Genomic DNA, 23,328 nt, shown 5'->3' with positions numbered 1-23,328 from the left:
TGAATAGGCATTAAAAGGCCATCAAGCATGAGTAAAATCAAAGATCAGGTTGTAGCGATCACAGGTTGGTTGATTATGGTACATAAAAAATGCTTTTGTAAAAAGCTGATCTTTGAAAAATAACAATATTTTATTAAATTTGTGATAACAAAATATCAGTTAAATATAAATATAAATTTTTTTCTTCTAAATAAATCAAATAGTTAAAATATGTTTATTCTAAAAACACTGTAAAAGCTAACTTTGAAATATAAAAATCTAACTTTCGTAGATAATACTAAAACACGTACTTCATAAGAATTCATTTTAGGATTTGGTAGATTAGGTTAAGATTTAAAAATGTATTATGTTTTAGGACATTCATTAAAACAAAAATACACGAAGGCCACATAAAAGCCGACATACAAAACAACAATTATTTAAAATGCTGATCTTTAAAAAATATATACATAATTTGTAAACAAATAGCAACAGATAGAAATAAAATTAAATGGTTAAAAGCATAAATTCTTAATTCATCAATTTATACGCAATAAATTCATTGTATATATTATGTTAAAAGTTGACTTCTTAAAAATGATAGAGCATGGTAAAGGGAGACAAGGTAGGTTGGACCTAGGGGCACATAGGACCAGGTACAATTATTTTAATGCAATTGAACATTTTAGGTTGTTTTTCCCATTATATGTGCACATTTAGTATTACAAATCCTATGAAAGGATCATGCTGTCCAGTTAATGTATGCATTTTTTATTTCAACAAGTTGCATTTTAGCACTGCAAAGTAAAAACTAATATATATATATTTATTTTGATTTTTAAGGAATTATGAATAAGTTAAAAGTTTTTAGTTCAGTTTCTATGTTCTTAGTATTCGGGAATGAATTAAATTTGTACGAGGCAATGGCGATAAAAAAAAAAAAATAATTTATCTCCAAAAATCATTGATAATAATAGTGCATGAAGATGTTATAATTTTTATTTTACCTGAACCTCATTCAAGAAATATCAGGCTTTTCATTGCACAATTATTGCTTAATATGGCTTTTGGTCACTTTAATTTGCAAAAATTTTTTTAAATGAAGATATCATGTTTCATTATGCAAAATCAATTACTAATAGTGAAAAAACCTATTTTTAATAAAATTCAATAAATGATTGTGTGCAGTAAGGATGGCAATCTTTTATTGAATCTTTGAAGACTCACTTTATTAATCTTCAGAAATGCAATTTTCATTTTAAATTATTTAAATGAAAATACAATTATTGTATTGTAAAACATGTATCCTTCAATATTGTCTCTAAAGATGTTTTTGTCACATGGTCCAACATGCCCATGAAGTAGAACGTGGCACCCCGTCCCTAAGGTATGTTGATCCACAATTCAAAGTTTTTAAAAACAATTAATACAAAAAAGTTTTCAACAGAACATTTTTTTAAAAAAATAATGAATGCCGAGAAAAAAGCAATTGACTTGTAGAACAAAATCAAACTGTACAGATAATTTTTTAATGAAATAAAAAATGAAATAAAAAATGAAAAGTGGACTAACTAACCCTGGTTTCTCTTATATTATGAAAATACCACAATAATTAACAATAAGTGTAATTTCTTAAACATGATTCTTGAAATATTCTAAAAACTAGATACAAATACATAAAATCTTTTAAAACTTAGTAATAGTTTAAAAACAATTAATTTGATGTAAATGATCATAAAAAAATATTGACATTATACATTTTTTATCAACATATATATTATTTTAATGAAATAAGTCATAAAATATTATATATCCTGAATTTATATTATAAACTCTAAATTAACATTCACAAAATCTTTTTCAATTAAAGAAAAAAACCTTCAAATGCTTGAGAACACAATTCATGTTTAACCTTAATATTATGGTAGAAAGAGAAGTATATAAACAATATAGATGCATCCTCACAAGCATTTAAAATAATTTTCTCTTCAAATATTCATTCCTTCAACAAGAGAAATGAATTTTAAAATAAAATTTCAACTTTATTAATCTTAAATAAGTTAAATAAAAAAGTAATAGAAACTTTGCCTAGAATTTTAGATTCACTTTAAATAAATAAAAAAAGTGAACTAAAGAATTTTTTTTCATACAACCTTGAAAATCTTTTTGCAAACATGAGAAATATTTTTCAATCATTATTCAAACTTTTACTTTGTAACTCTGTAGAGGGAAAAAAACTAGTTCATTCAGTGTATTCATTACTATAAATTCTAGTAATAAGATAAGATAGTAATAAGAAAATACTAATTATCTTGGATACATATAAATACAATCTTTTAAAACTTAGTAATAGTTTAAAAATAATTATTTTGATGTAAATAATCCTAAAAAAATATTGACATTATACATTTCTTATCAACATATATATTATTTTAATGAAATAAGTCATAAAATATTATATATCCAGCATAAACTCTAAATTAGCATTCACAAAATCTTTTCCAATTAAAGCAAAAAACCTTAAAATGCTAGAGAACACAATTCGTGTGTAAGCTTAATATTATGGTAGAAAGATGAGTATATGAACAATATAGATGCATATTCACAAGCATTTAAAATAATTTTTTCTTCAAATATTCATTTCTTTAACAAGAGAAATGAATTTTAAAATAAAATTTCAACTTGTATCTTGTATTCAACTTGTTGAATTAATTTTGAATAAGTTAAATAAAAAAATAACAGAAACTTTGCCAAGAATTTTAGATTCACTTTAAATAAATAAAAAAAAGTGAACTAATGAATTTTCTTCTTATGCAACTTTAAAAATCTTTTTGCAAACATGAGAAATATTTTTAAAACATCATACAAACTTTTACTTCGGGAAAAAACTAGTTCATTCAGTGTATTCATTACTATAAATTCTAATAATAAGATAAGATTGTAATAAGAAAATACTCATTATCTTGAAGCTTTAAACTATAGGTACTGGCTATATCTAAAGTGACTCTTAGACAGGAGAAGTGGATAATCATTTAAAACCACTTAAAATTCTTTAAACAACCATGAATAGATTTCTGACATTTTAAAATTTTATTAAAGAAAACAAAGATAAAATTTTCCTAAAAATATTATGATCTATCAAATTTTGTGAATTAATCTATCTAATTGTCTGAGAACTTTTTTTAACATTAACTGATACTTGCTAAAAATGAAAATACTAGTAAATTAGAACCAAATGCAATAATTGTACCAGGTTTGCACAAAAAAAAAAAGGAATTGCATTAAATTTTTTTTTTAAAGTTTCAACAAAGCATTAAGTTCTACATTGTATGCTTTTTCTATTGTTTATAGCTTATTATAATATAACAAAATATAACTTTAAATATGGCAAACTTAAAAACAATGACCATAGCTTTGCCATTACTGACATAAATAGCTAAAATTTCACAGAAAATAAAGCAAACAATAATAAAGAATAAGTAAAGAAATAATATTTAAGCTATAGCTAAAATAAAATACTAATGCATACAAAGTTTAAGGGGATATTCCGATATTGGTACCTGTTCATATAAACTAAAATTACATGATTGGTTTACTTGGAATAAATTAAAGAAAAATATTATAGCTTGCTTGGGATAATTATAATTTATATCTCTTGAGTTTACCTTTTTCTGTGACTTTTGGTATAGTTTCTTGCCTGCAATTGCCCAAAAATTAGCCAAAATTTTGCATTTATTTTGGCACAGGTACTGATACAATACAGTACTTCCCAAGATAAACAATAAACACCATGCACTTTACTAATTAACCAGTCTCACCAAGTTTTTGCTTTAGTTGATCCCGCATATTTTTAAATCGTACAAATTCTTTAGGAATTTTATGAGCAGAACGGTGTCTTAAAAAAGCTGTTTTATCAGTAAATAAATCTCCACACACATCACAAATAAATGGTTTCTGCTCAAAGTGTGATAATCTATGGATCTGGAAAAAAATTCTTTCTTGAAACACTTTACCGCAAATATCACACTCTTGTCGTTTCTTTTCTTCATGAAGAGATCGATGTTTCTGGTAATATTCTTGATCAGGAAAAGTCTTACCACAAATATCACACCCAAATGGTTTATCAGGTGTATGATTAGACATATGCTTGGTAAGTTTACTTTTATCAAGATATCCTTTATGACAAATTTTACATTCATAAGGTTTTTCTCCAGAATGTGTCATATAATGTCGTTGCAAACTCCCCTTCACAGCAAATGATTTTTCACAAAAAATGCACTTGAATGGTCTTTCACCAGATTTTACACATTCATGTTTTTGCAACAGTGCTTTAGAACAAAACGCTCTACCGCACAATGAGCAAATGTTATGGGTAGAACTTGCATCATGCTTAGATGTAAGAATATGATTACGTAAATTACTAGCAGTTAGAAAATTCTTATCGCAAACATTACACTTTAAACTGCCTGTTCTTTTATGAGACAATATATGCTTGGAAAGATCAGCTAATTGCACAAATGACTGACCACAAGTTTTGCACGTATGTGGCCTACCATCAAATGATCGCAGTGTACGAACTCTTGTTCCGCTCATAATTATTAGTTAAAGCGATTAATAGTTAATATATATTACTTTAATAAAATAAAAATATTTGTGAATTTTAATGAGTTCTAATATCGCTATATTAATAATTATTGTCGTTTGTGCAAATGATAAATCCAAAACATAAATCGATTACTTATAAGAAATATTTATAAACTATTCAAATTTCGAGCAGCAAATCACGATAAGAATTTTCAAATAAGTGATAAACAAAGAAAAATAGTGGCGAAAAAAACACTTTTTGAAAATTAACAAAAGCAGGATAAGTAACATAAAAAGAATATTATTTTTCTACAGATAAATACTTAATTCATTAATAATTCATAAACTTTTACATATTATTTGTTAATTCATTAATTTTAATTTCATTACACACATTTTTGGTTGGCTAGTTGTAATGGCGATCAGTTTGGAAGCTCTTTGCGCGATAAAGTTGCCTTATAGCTTACATGGTAGAAAATAAAAAGGGCAATAATTAAAAAATATTTTTCTTCTTTTTACAATTTTGAATGGCATTACTAAACTCTCCAGGTGGTTTGATGTGATAGGTTCTTCTTTCCAACCAATAAGCTGTTTCCATCTGTCCAGTTAAGCACATGTCATCTTTTTAACTTCTAGTTTTGTCAAACACCGAAAACTTACCGGTGTTTTAAATTTTTTGGCCACCGACCAGTTAACAATATTTATTTTCTAGCGCTGTAGTAATTTCAAAATGAATTCTCCATTTTCTATAATTATATTAATTTATTCATTATTGTATTTTGCTTTTGCTAAAGAGTATTTTGTTGAGGAATTTTCTGATGGTAAGTTATTTTACTAATTTAGTGTTTCGAATAACAGTTTATTAATAAACTCTAATACCCCCCGATCTATATTTAAATTTCACATATCAATCAAGATGAGCGATTTCAATTAGAACTGGATAATTGATAAATTATGTAGTTATAGTTCCACGACACTGAAATATCCCCTAGTTTCGTTATTTGTTATGCCTAGAGAGATTTTTCTTTGTGGGGAAGAAGTTCTTGCAACTAAAATCTAAACTATTTTTATTGTAATAGCTTTATTGGGATTGATTGAATTTTAATTATAAAAATCAGTAAATTTTAAAATGTTTTGATTTTAGTCTGTAAAACATTCTCCCTTTTTCTAGTAGCTTGTTTTTCTGTAATCTAAACTTATCCCGGCATTTTTTCATTTTAAAGTAAGAAATGTTTCTCATTTATACCTCAATCAGGAAACATTATTATAAGTATTTTTTTTTCTATTGATAATCCAAGCAGTGTAATATAAATTTTAATGTGTTTAGTAACTAATCTCTTAGTTCTGTAATAATTTCAGATAAAATTGCAATATGGTTTGGATTTTCATTCAACAAAGTTAATTTTAATTTGTCGAAATATAAATGCAATGGCATGTTTTGCACTTGGTTCTTTATTTAATTGTAGTGAAATATCTGGAATCTTTAAATGTGAATTTTTATCTGAGTGTCTCCCCCCCCCCCTCCCAAAAAAAAGAAATCCAGAAATTAGCTGAAGTGCTAGAAGAGAACATTTTTTGATTAAAAAGTTTTCTTTCATAAGAAACACATTTTAGCTCTTAGTATCAGTATTAAGAATCCATCTTAATGAAATGGTATTCATCATATGATTATTATCAAATTCAAATTGAATTACTTATTGTGAAAAAAGTAAATCTATGATCAAAATAAGTTTGAGTAGACCAAATGAAATAAGTTCTTATTTTTAATAATTTTTGACATGGATTAAAAAAAAAATGAATAGGTAAACCGGAACTTTTAATTAAATCGATCTCTTCATTTTTATAAATTCTGTATATTTTAAATTATGAAAACTGAAAATTTTTCTAAAACATTTTAGGGTGGGTCATCTTGGACTTGACCTACCTTATGTGTATGCTTATGAATGAGTCCTGAAAGTTTTTATAAACCTATTTCTAGGGTTGGCCTGGTATTTACCATGTGAGGTTTTTATTTGTATTTACCCTGGCTTTAATTTTCTGGGGAAAACTCACATGGGTTTTAGTAAATTTTTTCATTATCAGCAGAAAAATTTCTGTATTTCTGTGAACATCTTAAAAGCATACATAGACAATATTGAGACAAGAATTTGGAACATTGTTAAAATAGTCTTGTATAAAACATTGCAGTACAATGATAGTTTTAAGAACTAAAGCTTTAAAAATTTTCCCAAGAGTCACTATTTTCTTGATGTTCGTAATAAATATTTTTCCTGATTAGCCTATTTTAACCTCTTGGTTTTTTTCCTGTGATAGAGCAATATATTTTATACTTAATATAACAAGTACGACAAAAATCATAATGCTAATATTAAATGTGTAAAAAATATGTAACAAGTTAAAAATTACTAGCTTTCCGCTATTGCAATAATGTTTTTATGTTTAAGTGAGTAATATTACTTGAAATAGAAATAAGACTTTCTTTTTCTCGTATCAATATGGAAAAGTGAAAAAACTCATTTCACTTTGTTTTCTTGCAATCTTAACCCAAAATGTATTAAACTCTAAATATTAAAATATGGTAGGAAATATAATTTTTTTATAGGAAATTGAAGTTTTTTGAAAAATACTAAATATTTCATTTTTTTACGAGAATACGAAACGTTCAGTTTGGTGTTTGGATTATAAATTTTTGTGGTCATTGACAATTGAGGGAATATTCCACATAATCTTATTGTTGAAATTAACTATATCGAATTAATTTTATTTCATTAAAGTCTTAGGCATATCTTTAATAAACTAGTTATCAATGCATCATCATTAATGATTTTCTAAACTTTATTTTGCTAGCTTGCCTGTATCTTGCAAAATTCCATTATTGAGCGCATAGACTTTATGAGCAGTGTTAATTCTTGCCTGTACATGGTCTTAGGATTTCATGAATGTTATGTTAGTATATCTATATATTGTAAGGTTGTGTTGTTAAAATTTCAAATTATTGGAAATGTTTAGAGAGAATTTTATTTCAAAATATAGAAATATGCTAATCTGTAAGAAATTAAAATATCCTCATATTTTTGGATTACATGATAGAAAATAAAATTCCTACATTTTGTAATTTCTTGTCTGAAGAACAAAAACATGTACTTTCAGTAAAAATGATTTTTAAAATCTAAATACTTAAATTATTTTATCAGTGTAATTTTTTTCCAAACTTTGATATTTCTAAAATATAATATTTAGATTCATGGGAGAAGAAATGGATCCAATCTGAACATTCTGGTAAAGAATGGGGAAAGTTTGTGTTGACAGCTGGAAAATTCTATGGAGATCCTGAGATAAGCAAAGGTATTTTTAAATAAAATTCATAAGTTTTACATATTTTTAACTTTTAGTAGCTTATATGAAATTTTCAAATAATTTTTTATTTTCTATAATTGGCTAACAGTCTAGGTAACATTTTTAACCACAATGAGTTTTTAATAGTTGTAATATAAAAGTAACTACAAGTGTTTATTAAATGTTTTAATTTACAAAGTTATGTTGTAACCTTTTCAGGTATGAATAACAAGGTTTTAATTTGTTTTAGTTGAAATTTTTTTTTTAAAAAAGGTTTTTTGACAAACATTCAGAAATTAAATTTATTGCAAAATAGATTAGAAATAGTTTTCACTTATACACTGAAACTGATTTTTAACTAAGTAAAAGATCAATTATGAAAACTTTTACTAAAAACATCGTAGTATTGAAAAAAATATCTTAAAATTTTAATTGATAAGCATTTATAGTTGAGTTAATTCATTCTTTATATATTCTTGCATATAACTTATATTTTAAACCAAAATCATTTAAATTAGAATAATTCATAAGAACCAAATTTAAAACTTATTTACCTTTTAAAAAAAAGGATTCTCTTTAATCTTTTTAAAAAAAGATTAAATAGGACCTTGTAGTGTACATTGATAAATTTTAGATTTAAAATGTGTCAATAGAATTAAAATATAGATCTTTCATGTAGATTAAACTGAATTTCATGAATAAGGGGACAATTCATATGAAGATTCATTATAAATTAATTATTTTTAAAGTACAGTAGAGAACCGATTATCCGGAACGATCGGGACCATTGCTATTCCGCATAACTGATTTTTCAGGTTTTCTGAATCGCTACAAAAAGCAGTTTTTTTTAGTATTAAACCCAACTAAAAAAAAAATGGAAATAATCTTAAAAATAAGAAAAAATGATGAAGTAATACACCAATGATTATTTCTGAAATGATGGTAAGGTAAACATCTTTCAAAAAAGAAAGAAAAATCCTAAAATCTTATGAGGAAAAAAAAAAAATTTTTAAATTGCGGGAAAATTTATTGAATTTCGTTCAGATTTTTTGGTTTTCTGATTTCCGGATAACGGGTTCTGTACTGTATATATATTTAAATATTGGAAGATTTAAAGTGAAACTTTTTGTTAGGTGTACAAACTTCTCAAGATGCAAGATTCTATGGGTTGTCTACAAAATTTGAACCATTTAGTAATAAAGATAAAACATTGGTTCTTCAATTTACTGTCAAGCACGAACAAAATATTGACTGTGGCGGTGGTTATATAAAGATATTTGATTGCAGTTTAGATCCTAAAGATATGCATGGTGAAACTCCTTATCTTATGATGTTTGGTAAGTTCACTTTAGTTTTAAATTTGTTTAATTGTGTGGAATCTTAGTTTTAAATATTTCTTTCATATTTAAGAAATCAAATTTTTTCTATAAATATCTGATTTTTTTTGATTATTTATTAATAAGTTTTCAAAATGTTTTAACATAGTTCAAAATTTCACTCAGTTAGTTGAGAGGAAAACAAGAAATAAAGACTATTTTATACAATAACTTTTATTTTGAAACTGTATGCAATCTATATCATGCAACGTTTTTAAATTCTAAGAAATTGGCTGAAAAGTTCTTGGAGTGTGTATTTACTTTAAAAAACTATCCTCGTTCTTTTCTTAATACTAGTAATAAATTTCGTGATTTCTATCAACTTGATAGTTAACTAATAAAATAGATCAAACTAAATAGATCTTCATTTACAAAATATGTATTCTAATGCATTAGGTTGTCATAACATTCTTTGTTAAACGAATGCTAGAAGAATGTACTAGAATATGTACACAAAATTCAATTTATTGTGAAGATACTTCTCTTTAAAAACAATGGATTTAAATGGAAAATTGATTCTATGAAAGGCTATGGCTCACTTGTACAATTGGGTTGTAGCCATTGGTACGATCCTTCAAACCAAAGTGGTTTCGTTACCTAGCGAGTAAAATTCTGTAATTTAAATGGATCTTTTAACCTTTTTCGCAAATAAAATCTGTTAAGACTATTCTGTAATTTTAGACTAATATTCGTTCGTTCATCTAATATTAGTGATCTGTAAAGAAATAGTTATTGACTTTGCTTAATAGTTTCAGAAAATATTTAAAGCTATAATCCAATTTAATTTTTAGGGCCTGATATTTGTGGTCCAGCTACTAAAAAAGTGCATGTCATCTTTAACTACAAAGGCAAAAATCTCTTGGTTAACAAAGAGATAAGATGCAAGGTAATTTTTTAATTTATTTAGAAATTTTAAAATTTTCAACTTTACTAGTTTTTAATAAAATATTTATTTTTATTTTAGGATGATGTTTACACTCATTTATACACACTTATTATTAAACCTGATAATACATATATTGTGAAGATCGATAATGAAAAGGTTGAAAGTGGAGAACTTGAGAAAGATTGGGATTTTCTTCCACCAAAAACAATAAAAGATCCTGAAGCTAAGAAACCAGAAGATTGGGATGATAATCCTAAAATTGAAGACCCAGAAGATAAAAAACCTGAAGTAAGATTTTTAATTTTATAGATTAAATAGGTTTCAAATTATTAAATTTCTAAATATTAGAACTTGTTCTATATTTACTTATACAAATTAAACTAAAGTTTTTCTATTAGTTGCATGTTCTGGATCTAGACAATAGTTCTATAGGTCCTTTTTAGCTTTAAAGTTTAATTCAATTTTAAGAATTTTTTTTCTAAAATATTTATTATATTAATATTATGAATGTTCAACTTTTCATGTTCATGAGAAAAAGTAATGTAAGGAAACTTACTGACCTCTTAATACTTTTCTTTCAACCCTGTGCTCACATGCTTAAGCAGATTGGATATTTCGGTCTGTCTGAAATAAAATTTCCTAACATTCTTTGAAAGTCATTTAATACTTTTCGCTTTAAAATTTCTGTATACTGAAACTGCAAATTTTCTTCTGGAATTAACAAAGATTCTCTTACTATGCAATTATTTCATTTTTAACTTGACAATTTTAGGATTGGGAACAACCAGAATACATTCCAGACCCTGATGCTGTAAAGCCTGAAGATTGGGATGATGAAATGGATGGAGAATGGGAGCCACCTCAAATCAACAATCCTGCTTATAAAGGTGAATGGAAGCCTAGACTGTTAGATAACCCTAATTACAAAGGACCTTGGATTCATCCAGAAGTTGACAATCCTGATTATGTAGAAGATTCAAGCCTTTACCAATATGATGAAATTTGTAGTGTTGGAATTGATCTTTGGCAAGTAAGTTGATTCAATTTATTATAATTCTGTAATACAGTCAAACCCCGCTATAGTGAACCTTCAAGGGACCGACATTTTGGTTCACTATAACTGGGAGTTCACTATATCCATTACGCATGCAATTTAACTAATGATTCCCAAACTCCTCCCTTTAATTACACATCATTCAAATAAATGACTTAAAAATATTATGTAGTAGTAAAAGATGTGTTATTTTTCATTACTCTTCGTCTTGCATGCAAAAAAAATTAGCATTTTTTAGGTGATGAGCAATCCTCAAAATCAGATATGAAAACACTTCCTGACTCTCGGATAATTTTTCCTGAATTTCTGCTATTCCGCTATTTAAACCTGTCTAATCTGCCATTCGAGCACATAAAAGTTGCCTCATAAAATCGCTTAGCAAATTCATGGAAATTTGTCCAGATACTGGAAGATTGCGGCTTCTTCGAATGGTAAACCACTTCAGAAATGCTTCTTCAACATTCTTGTGATCCGCTTTTCTAAACTTTTTTCTGCCATCGAAATTTTTTTCATGAGCAGAAATAATTAATTACCTATTTTTCCATTTGTTACAAACTACAGATTTGGATAGTTTATATTCCCTGCAAATATCAACTTAATTGCATCCATTTTCAATTTTTCTGATTATGTCCATTTTATCAATGGAGAACATTTTACATTTACTGCTTGCCATAGTTAAATTTGAGACACTTGTTTGCAGTTTTTTTAACTGAACTGAGAGCAAAGAGAAGTTGAAATGAGGGCCTTATCAACACATATTAGTGTCCATCCTTTTGACCAATTATGAATAATTACTCATTCCCTCTGACAGAAAATGCATATTGATCCCACTGACTCCTTATAGGTGCGTCATCTGCCTGGGTTGGAAACATCTGCTTGGTTTGTTTAGGGATTTGAAGGTGAAATAAAAGAAGAAAACAAGAAAAAATGCTTATCGCTACATTACCCTCTATAGATGGTTTTAAACACTGGTATATGTATTTATTTTGAAGTAGAAATTTCAAACTTATTACAAAAAACAATGAAGAAAAAATCAGTCGAAGGCAAAAAAAAGTTCATTATATCCAACTTCCTCACATTTTTCACTATATCCACAAAAAATAACATACATGTATAGCAAGGCACGGGACCGAACATTTCGTTCACTATATCCGGGAGTTCACTATAAACCGTGATCACTATAACGGGGTTTGAATGTATAAGCATAGTTGTATTTTTAATTATTGAAAAAACTTTGAAGCAAATGTTTTTTGCTTTTAAAACTTGTTTGCAATTATATGAAACAATTAGTCTTGTGTTACTTTAACGAATTTTAAGTGTCGATTTTATATAGGTTCATTATTAAATTATCAGTGCAACTTAAGTAATGATCAATGTATACCATATATTTCTAGATATAAGCCTATTTATGTACAAGCTTAAGAGTATGCTTGTTATTTGGAAAGTCCCCCGAAATTAAAAACTAGTCTACAAGCATACTCTAAATAAGGCATGTTATGCTCAGAAGTAAAAATATACCCACTCTACTCCACGAGTATTTCAAATGAACAGATTGTTCTCAAATCATCAGCGAAACCTGTTTTGTTCCCACTCTTTTTTTCCAGACTTCTCATTTACCATAAGGAATTGACATCGGCTGTTCATTTTGGCAAAGCCAAAGTAGAACATTGCCAAGCACTGAAAAAGACTGCATGTTTAAGTTAAGACTTTATTTTTAATGTTAGTGGATAATCAAACCCCTTTTTTAGCATTCAAAAATTTTCTGAAAGTTTTCTCATATTCAAAAATATGTGGTACTTATATGTTAGTATATGTTTATTAAATGCATAAACATTTAGCTGTATATCTTTTGATAGAATTTCATTCTGAGATATGATCTTAATTTTGAAGATATGTAATTGGCACGTACAATATGTAATGAAGTCTCACTAAAATTTTTAAATATACCTACCTTTTATCATCAGGTTTTTAATTATTCAAATTGAAGGTTACAGTAATAGAAAAATATATATTCTAAACAGCTGACTGCTTAATAAATCTAAGGCTTGTAAAGGTTAGTGTTTGAATGAGTTTAAGAATATTTACAAAGTTTGTTTTTAGCACTAATGAAGCCTAAAAATGCAACAATGATTATTAAAATTTTAAGAAACTACTTTTGCTCCAAATAAACTTCCACTTTTAAAAAGGGCTCTTATCTATCTTTACTTTGTGAATTAGATTTTTCATGAAGTTGCACTAATTTATCCGAATTTTCCTAATTGCCACTGCCAATAAATTTGAGTAATTAATAACTTTTGATTTTCTAATTATAAGAATGTTATTAGAGTATATAAATTTAAATAAACTAAAATTTTTTGCAGTTTTCAATGTGCTACCTCGATCTTTTTCTTAAAGATTATTATAGAAAAGTGTAGTTGAAAATCCTGTTTTTCAAGTTTTCTTTTTGGCAAGAATAGTCTAAAATCTGAATAACTTATAAATCTAGAGTACACATGCCATTTTAATATTGTTTTGAATATAAGATATTCACTAAATATTTAAGCTGTGGACTAAAACCATCTCAGATGAACAATCCTGTTATACTCTGGTTAAAAGTTTTATCTTCAGTCTATTCTTCTACAATTTAATTGTTTTTGGTTATTGGGAAACTAATTCATTGTGTATTGCTTGTTTGAAATTCAGATTTGAAATTATAAAATTACTTTCAAATTGTTAAAGTACACTTACTGCTTTAGGTAAAATCTGGCTCTATATTTGATAATATACTGATCACAGATGATGAGGCAGAGGCTGAGAAAAGAGGTCGTGATACATGGGGTGCAATTAAAGTAAGTGAGCAACCATTTTCACTAATTTTCAATTCTTCTATTCACTTGAAGCCTTAACTGAGTTTTATTCTCTAGGAAGCAGAAAAGAAAATGAAAGAAAAACAGGAAGAAGAGGAACGTAAAGCTACCAGTACAAAAACTGAAGAGGATGAAGAAGAGGAAGATTTAGATGAAGCAGATTCTGCAGATACAACAGAAGACACAACAGAGGTATAACTTATGTAGTTTATTCTTTTTTTCTTACTTATGTCAATGAATGTAGTGTAACATAGGTTTTTAACCTATCCTAATTTTAAAACTTAAAAGCTTAGAAACAGCTATTGTAATAGTATTACTGTTAGTATTTTCTTACCACTACCTCAATCTCTAGTATTGAATACTAATACTATCTTTTTCAATTATTAATGATTTGAAAGTTTAGAGTGAAAGTCATAACTTGTCAATCTATTAAAGCTTAATTTGTTTTTGTAGAGCTTAAAATCTGTCATAAAAATGCCAGAGTTGTATAAAATGTGCTTTCATTGCTGTTCTTATTCTTCTTTAATGTTAGTCTTTTATATCTCAGTATGAAGCGATGAAACTAATTCCCCCTTGCTAAGTCCTTTTTGTAACTTTTTCTTTAAACTTGTTATGAAAGGCACTGTGACTTCATCCTTGATAACTAGTAAATTCTCTTTGGAAGTGTTTAGAATTGCATTAATTATCCAAAGTGTCCACTGTAAGGTTTCTCTTGGAGTCACTAAAATTTAGTTCTCACTAGTTAAATTATCACTCTTTTTGAAGATTTCATGACTGGTAAGAATTTTTATGCTCTAAGTCCAGTGTATAATATCAATACTATTAAAATCTACCTTCACCCTGATTCAGGGCAAAATAATTTTATTGCTGAGAAAGGGTAAGATTAATCATGTGTTTAAACTCTTGGCAAAATTGTGCTCAATTGTTCTGCACTCCTCCTTACTGAATAACATTGAAGTCTTTTAGTGCAAGAGAAACCACGAGATGTAAATTTCAAAAATATTAGGAATGCAGAAATTTATGTTGGCATGATTATCACAACTTTTGATTTGTAGTGCCTGTTAATTTTATTTAAGCTTTTTACTCTTGCTTTACTTTTAACGCTGCAAATATCAAGATTCTCAGTAACTTTAAATTGTTCACTATAGAATTTTTAGAAAGAACAGTGTTACCCTTGATAATATTGTACATAGTTTGATTTATTTTATATTTTCATTTACAGGCTGACTCTCATGATGAACTTTAGCTGTTGATAAATAGTCTAAAAATTGTAAAGTCTACTAGTTCATGCTCATCGGTTTCATTGATGCATCTATCATTGGACTTTTTATACCACTTCTGTAGAAACTGCAAAGCTAATCTTAACGTACATTTGTAAAAGTTACTTTTATCCTGTTTGACCAGATTTTGTATCATTCTTGTTTCCAAGCATCTTCAGAGCTAAACATTTAATCCTGGTCTTGAATAGTCATCCAGTACATTATTCTTTCGTATCAATTTGTTGAATTTTGATCTGTATTGTTAATAACAAGACAGAGATTTTAAGTGTTCCTTACCATGTAAAGAACTGTACACTATCATTCAAATCTTCTGTTAATATATTTTGTTAAATTATTTATGGACAATTTTTGTATATTTGAACAATTAAAATTATTTATAGAAACAATCCCAGTTATTTTTAAGTTTCAAGTGTTATGATTTTGTACATAGTTACATATTTTTTTAGAGAAAAAAATCCTAAATTTTCCTAGAGAAAAAAATCAATAGGAGTAATATCTAGATATCTGTTTCAATTTAATATTTTAAATACCCTTTTTGTCTTTCAAATTTGTTAAGATTTGTAAACTTTTAATAGTCTCAATAAGTATTGCTGAGAAAAATCAGTGGTCATTAACAGGGTGTACTTTTATTTGGTGACCAACTTAAAATTTAATCTTCGCACATATAAACAACCTGCAAAGCAGAATAGTTTTAACTAGTCTTAGACAATCTGAAGCAGTATCCCGGAAGTCTTGGGATGATTTTTTACCCCTAGCGCAATCTGTGCCTAACTTTATAGGTAGGAGTTAAGTTTCTTAATGTTGACACATTTGTTGCATTCACATTGAATTCTCTTTAGAGAGAACTAATATTTCTCATAAGATTTTGATTTAAGGCATGAGATATTGATTCATTAGTTTATACAGAATAAATTTGTTTTCTGCTGGAAATGGTACAGCATTTGCATTACCTTAAACCAGACTCCCATCAATATGATTTCCTTTCGAGATTATTTTAATAGTGAAAAAAATATTATTTCTTTGAAGAAAATCAGAAATTGGGTGGGAGTATTTAAACCAATTAATAGTAATAGGATGGTTTTATGGTAAGACTGGGAATTTCTCTTTCATTAGTTTTTAAAAGCTTAAATTTTAAACTAATCTGAATGCTTTTATTTTCTTAATTTTCAATTAGTCTAGTATTTCTTTGACGTAAATTTCTAGAAATATCTTTCCACATGCATATTTTGAGTCCAATTTAATATTTTTCAAGATTAAAAATCTATTTTCATAAAAAATTATAAAATGCAACAGATGGAATTAACATTTAAGGGTGGTGGTTATGGGACACTCTGTATATAAAGGACTACGCCCTGCTCGTTGTTTATCGTTCCCAAAGATTCCTTTCTAGTTTCCGATACAGGGATGCTGCTAACTTCTAAATACTCAAAAAATGGTAATTATTAAAAAGCAAATATCTAGATTGAAAAATTTTTCTAGAACATTTTTTCAGTTTACTATAGGCAATCGCAACGTTCGAATACACCACCTGGGGAAAAGACCGATTCCTTGCCTCGGTGGCGTATCTAGGTTATGGCGAGTGCCGTAGGCGCATTATTTGAAAAGCGCAAAATCAATCAGCACCAACGTTTTTTTTTTCCTTCAATTTTTCAAACTATTTTGATATATTGTTTATTTTAAGTAAGAACAGAATTTTAAAAGGATAATAAAAACAAAACATTGAAAAGAATTATTTAGAAAACTGTGCAGAATAAAAACTTCAAATGACAGAGAAAGACCGTCATAAGTGTAAGTTGTTAGGTGTTCAAGCTCATACAAAAGAATTCTGTTAATTAAAATTGTTTTTTCAAGATTTGCTTCAAAAAATACTTTTTTTTTTTTTTAAAAATTACTCACTATTTTGGATATTTTATTTTTATTGGATTTTTACCCGTGATCTGGACTTCTATATTTCATTCAACTATTTAAATGAACAACAAATATTACAAGGATTTTCCTGGTTGATTGTAAGTAATCATTTCTTATATATTTATATAAATGCATCATATTCAATTTATTTGCTCACGTTATAATTTCTAGCGATCAATATATTTTCCAGCAATGCCAACTGCTCCACTTGCTTTAAAATATTTTATGGAGTGGTAAAGAGTTAAAAACCAAACCTTTCTGAATTTAAGATAATTCTGGTAAAATTTCTAATGCTTACCTGGAACAAAATTATGTTTCACATGATTTTTTGAATTAGTTATACGTAGAGGGGGAAAATAATTTTACATTAAATTTGCATAAACAAAGAATCATACAATAAACATAATTTTTGATAATATTTATGATAGAAAATATTTTTCTACACGGAGCAGAGCAAGTTTGCATCTCTGTATATGTTGTGTGAGGGACGTATACTCTCCTCCCCCTTATGAGGTTATACATTTAAAATTATAATATTTTGTTTTTGTATATAACTACTTTTATGTAAAAAAACAAACATTTAATATGGCCATTGATATTTTGGTAGAAAAAAGTGAATGTTGTGTAATTAAATGCTCGTTATTGTATTATTATTATCAGAGATGGGAACTTACTCCGGACAGCGGTTAAATTATTTCGAATGGTATAGTTTTGTGATGGATGATTTTTGGTTAAAATAAATTCGATTCATTAGGTTTTTATCCACCACTATTTCTAAGTAATTCGAAGGCTTATATAATTCGCCACTTTATAATAGTGAATTCATGTTAAACCTTTTAAAAAGTAAATATAATTAACCAAATATCAGCAAATTTTAGTTTGTAGTTATTTACCGTTTATTAAATTATTTTATCGTGTCCGGACCAGTTTGGCATATCTGTATTATTAAAAACAATATGTGTCTTAATGAGAGAAATAAAGGAATGTTAAAATTTGAAATGTTGGGAACATAATTTTTTAAGTTTTCTGACAAATTGTCGCTATAAGTAAATATTTTTGTGAAAATTATGTAGCATTAGTTAAGTAAAGAGTGCCGACTACCGAGAAATAGATTTATTTCCATTCATTAAAAGATAGATTTCAGGTTTAACCAATCATAAAAGTTCAATTTATTTATTTTTAATTAATTAACTTATTTTTTAATGTATTTATTTTATTTATTTTTTGAATGGCTAGATTAAGGAACATATAGTTAATTGTTCAACTGATTTTTCTTGCTATTAAGTCGCGGAAATATTACTCACACACAATTTTAATTTTATATTTATGACTTAAGCTGAAGTTTCAATAATCCTTATGTTTAAAAAGAGAAAAAAAAAGTTGTGTAATTTATCAAGACCTTACTTTGTATTTTTTAATTTCATTTATTAATATTTATTAAACTTCCTTCGATTTCTAGGCACACCCTTCCATAGCATCTCGGACACAAAACTTTTAATCTTAACATTTTATTTCGGATTTCCATTTTCTTTCTTCATTAAAAAAAATGGATTTAAAAATTACTTATTTAAAAAAACATTTTTTTTGAACATTTCTTTCATATTATGCATCATTTTATAATTATACTTATATTTTTTACTGCTATAGACATATTTTTGTAGTTATAAATTATACTTGAAAAAAACCGTTCAACCATTTAAAAAGGATTCATATAAAGTTTCCTTTATTTATATATTATATTTGTTTCTTATAATTAAAGTAAAATGGAAGCAAACTAACATTGGGGCTATAATGTGTAATTTATAACTATTACAGCAGTACAATAATAATCATTTTTTCATTAAATAATTCCCTTTATTTTAAGAAAATAAGTAAATAAAATAATAAACATTTGATCGAAAAATTAGAGCTTGTTTATTTATGAAACATATGAATTTTTATATAGTATTATTATAAAAATTCAAAAAGCCCTCTCTCCCCAAAAGATTTATATTTCTCATTTTTTTAAAAAAAGAACATTTTAAAACTAATTAAATTTAATTAGTTTTGGAAAGTTAATTTTATAAAATAATTTTTTTAGCTATACTGGTGGGGAAACTACACTGGTTATCATAAATTAAGGAAAATTCACAAAAATCGCGATAACTCAAGAAATTACACATGGAATTTTATGAAACTTACCCACAATATACAACACATAGTAAGGTATTAAACAACATAAAAAGAAATTATCAGACATTAATAGTAGTATAGAAATTAGCACATGTATAAAATAAACAAATTGGAAGTATCGGTTTGCAATAGAAAAAGTACCTTTAATATGGAATATGATTGCCTCCAGAAGCAATACAGCACAAACAGCGATGTGTGATGCTTTCAATTATGCGGTCTATCAGTTCAATAGGAAGTGAGAGCCATTGCTCTTGTAAAGCAGTTGCAAGCGTGGCAAGGGTCTGAGGGGGCGGATTGATGGCAGATACACGCCTCCCTAGAGCATCCCAAACGTGCTCGATAGGATTCAAGTCCGGGGATCGAGCTGGCCACTCCATGCGAGTAATTGTTTCCTGTTGAAGATAATCATCAACAATGCGAGCTCTGTGTGGTCTTGCATTATCGTCCTGTAACAGGAAGCAATCACCAATTGCCCCGGCATATGGGCGCACATAAGCATCAAGGATGTTGTCTCGATAAACCTGAGCATTCACGGTTCCCCTTGGAAAGACATGGAGGTATGTGCGCCCTCCTAAGGATATGCCTCCCCAAACACAGACACTGCCTCTTCCGTATGCATCTCTTTCACGGATGTTTGATGGATGATAACGGGTCCCAGGTTCTCTCCATATCAAATAACGTCTACTGTCACTTTCTAGACTAAACCTGGACTCATCCGTAAAGAGAACAGGCCTCCATTGATCTGACGTCCAGTGGACATGTTGTCGGGCCCACTGCAAACGGTCTCTCCTATGGCGTGATGTGAGCGGCACGCAAATGGCTGGTCGTCTCGCATACAGACCACCTTCGTGGAGCCTTCTGCGCACAGTTGACGTTGACACCAACCTTCCGGTGGCTGCAGCAAGAGAGGATCTAAGATGTGTCGGAGTAGCGGTTCTATTCCTGCGTGCACTTAATGTCAAATATCGGTCATCGGCACTGGTCGTAACAGTTGGCCGTCCTTGACTGAACCTCCTAGATGCCGAATCTGTGGTTTGAAATTGCCTCCAAAGTCTATGAACCACAGATGGACTCACATTTAGCCATCTGGCCACTTCTGATTGACTCTGCCCTGCCTCTAGTCTCCCGATGGCTCTCCATCGTAGTTCTTCAGGCAAATGATGCCTAGAGGTCATTATTACGAATTGGCTATCTCAAATTTTCAATGTCGCAATCACAGTAAAATTTGTGTGCTTTCTCTCAAACTTGGACTTTTATGCTCCAGGCAGATGACGTAAGCCGAGTGCAGCGCCACTAATTTGCATATTGCAATTTTACTCAGCTACTCTTAGTGGACAACATATGCAAATTTTGCACGGTTTGGCTTACTTTTGAAAGAGTTATCGCTATTTTTGTGATTTTTCCTTAATTTATGATAACCAGTGTAAATTAAAACAATCAAATTAATTCGAACACGTAGAAAACTACGTAATTGAGGTTGGCCCACTTTGCATATATTTATTACAATTTATTTATATAATTAATGTAATTATTATTAATTATTTAAATTAATTTCTATTTTAATTTATATTTGATTTATTATTTATAATCCTAATCTGTTTATAATTTATTTTAAGACTTGTACTTATAACTGTAAAAAAAATGATTAACTCTTTAAACAAGTTCATATTCATGGAGATTTATTCGGATAATAGCTTTGTTAAAAAAATATTGATGTTCAAATCCTTTATTTTTTATATTAGTTGCTTGTAAACTGAGGTTGCATTTTAATGTAAAGGTTCTCGATTGGGTTAATTTTAAACTGCTTAAAATTTTCAACTTACTTATCACCCCAAACAATATTTAAATTTAAAAAAAAAAAATTGTGTACACCATTAAATGGTTAAACTAATAACCGTTAAGGCAAAACTTTACTTTATCATTTCTGTTTATGTTATTTGTACTTTATTAATAATTATGTATTTGTCGATCTATTTATGTGGATTAAATTTGATCATATGAATTTTTAATTTTTTTTCTCTGTAAACGGGTACTTTATCACTATCTTTTTTTTATGTTTTCAATTAATTGCAGCTAAAGTGCAAAATTTAAAAAACGACATTTTTATTAACTAATGTTTAACATAGTAATTTGGTCACAAATAGCCTACTTTGGTTTTAATAAACGATAACTATAGAAAATTATCAGAACTATTGAAAATATTTAGTAATAATATTACATTACCTTCCTTTAAAAACATTTTATGCCTGTTCAGAAAGTTTTTTTTTTTAACTAATCTTATGATCATTAATCTTTTTCTGTTAATGTTTTTTTTAGCTTATTCTTTTAGTAATTTTTTTTTATCAATAGCCTGGGGTAAAGTAACCATGGCCATATTTGGAAAACTAAAATTATGGTAAAATAGTTTTTAGTTATTAAAATTATTCAGAATATTTCAAAGAGATTTGTTTATGAGAGACTAATTTTGATCAATTATATATTAAATAACCAACATAACTTTTATTTAACTTTTAAAATAACATTCTCTTCATTCAACAAGTTAAATTTAGTACTATTTAAATTCTACACAACTTAAGTCCCGCAGTGGACTAATCGTTAAGACACGGTTTCCAGCAGATCACCGAAGTCAAGCATCACTGGCTGCGGTCAGTGTGCGGATGGGTGACCTCTTGGATTGGTCTGCGAGGGTGTGCGGTATTGGTCCTCGTTAAACTGTTCTACCGAAAAGTGCTCGACTTCGCATGCAGGTCTTCGGGCTACTGAAGCGGGGGGTGCCATCCCCTCTGTAGAGGATCAAAATTGTGATGGCATGTCTTCGGATCATCCTCAGGGATGTTTCCCAGACAGGCGCCAATGGGCCCATTGCGCAGCTCTAGTGCGACGTAAATTAATTACAACAACTACACAACTTAACAAAATATGCATATTTAAAGGATTTATTACCCATTTAATTTTTATAAGTTACAAGATTAATAAAAATAGATAAGTTACAAAGAGAGGAAAAAATAATTTTCTCGCTTTGTATCTGATTTTAAGATCTTTCATGAATGTTTAACGCATCCCTCTGGATTCAAGCACCGATGAAAGGAGAGTGGGTTCGAGTACCGATGTAGAGATAGTGGGTTCCAGTTTTAAACAAAGGAGAGTAGATTATAAAAATTGATCAAACGATGGGGGGTAATCCCTCTCTGCATTTGAAACTGCATTGTTTTTTTCTCATCATTTAAATTCAACATTCAATTTTGAATCTGTTTAGAGAATTAACGTTTTTCCCTTTATTTTGAATAAAATTAGTTCTGCATCCCATTTTGAATTCAACATTTAAATTACAATCTTCTTAGAAATAAAAATTTTTATCCGCCATTTTATTTATTTATTTTGTGAAATATGTGAAAATTGTGCGACGAATATGAACAGAAGAAATTGAGTGTTTTTAACATTTTCATGGTAGGTGTTTTCAATGGATGGTGTTTTCAGTACAAATGTAAACAATAACAATCTCGAGCTGTATGCCTGCCCTAGTTCCGGTTAGAAAGTTTGCAGCTGCTTACTACATGTTATTCTGCGAGGCGATATTTTCAAACGCATAATTTTGTTTTCAATAAAATAAATAAATTAGATAATTTCTGAGCTCAATTCTGCCGTATTTCATAGTATATTAATGTTATTATGTAATTCTGGTGAGTTAGAAGTGAAAATTTGTGTTGCTAGATTTCATCCATGGTTGCTAGATTTTGAATAACTCGCTTTTTTGGCAGTCTTGATTTGGCCTCTTTCCATTTGCTTATTACTGTTTGTTCGTGTTGCAAGCTGTCCGCCGTCTTACGTTAGTGTTAGCATATTGTTCGAGGAGCAAGATTAAGTTAATACATTATAATTCAGGTTTAAATTTGAAAGTTGGCATATA

The 23,328-nt window shown here is 28.2% G+C and overlaps 1 protein-coding gene across 1 annotated transcript; it reads left to right on the top strand.

Moving 5' to 3' along the window:
- Nucleotides 1-5,208: 5,208 nt before the first annotated feature.
- LOC107440897 (calreticulin) lies at nt 5,209-15,727 on the top strand. The gene is made up of 9 exons (XM_016053974.5): nt 5,209-5,384; nt 7,804-7,908; nt 9,033-9,236; nt 10,067-10,161; nt 10,240-10,449; nt 10,934-11,191; nt 13,951-14,043; nt 14,119-14,253; nt 15,284-15,727. Exons 1-9 carry the CDS (start codon nt 5,294-5,296, stop codon nt 15,305-15,307), a joined length of 1,215 nt encoding a protein of 404 aa, XP_015909460.1. The 5' UTR covers nt 5,209-5,293; the 3' UTR covers nt 15,308-15,727.
- The last annotated feature ends 7,601 nt before the right edge of the window (nt 15,728-23,328 follow it).

The sequence above is a fragment of the Parasteatoda tepidariorum genome, chromosome 12, assembly GCF_982258835.1.
Source record: "Parasteatoda tepidariorum strain Cologne lab strain chromosome 12, Ptep-v5.0, whole genome shotgun sequence".
In the NCBI taxonomy this organism is placed as follows: Eukaryota; Metazoa; Arthropoda; class Arachnida; order Araneae; family Theridiidae; genus Parasteatoda; species Parasteatoda tepidariorum.
The sequence above is the reverse complement of the archived record's forward strand: the minus strand, read 5'-3'. Positions and strand labels throughout refer to the sequence as shown.

Coding starts and splice junctions, on each gene's coding strand:
- LOC107440897 (XM_016053974.5), top strand. CDS start 5,294: ATGAATTCTCCATTTTCTATAATTATATTAATTTATTCATTATTGTAT. Junction 9,237..10,066: donor TCCTTATCTTATGATGTTTG/GTAAGTTCACTT, acceptor TTTAATTTTTAG/GGCCTGATATTTGTGGTCCA. Junction 11,192..13,950: donor TTGGAATTGATCTTTGGCAA/GTAAGTTGATTC, acceptor TTACTGCTTTAG/GTAAAATCTGGCTCTATATT.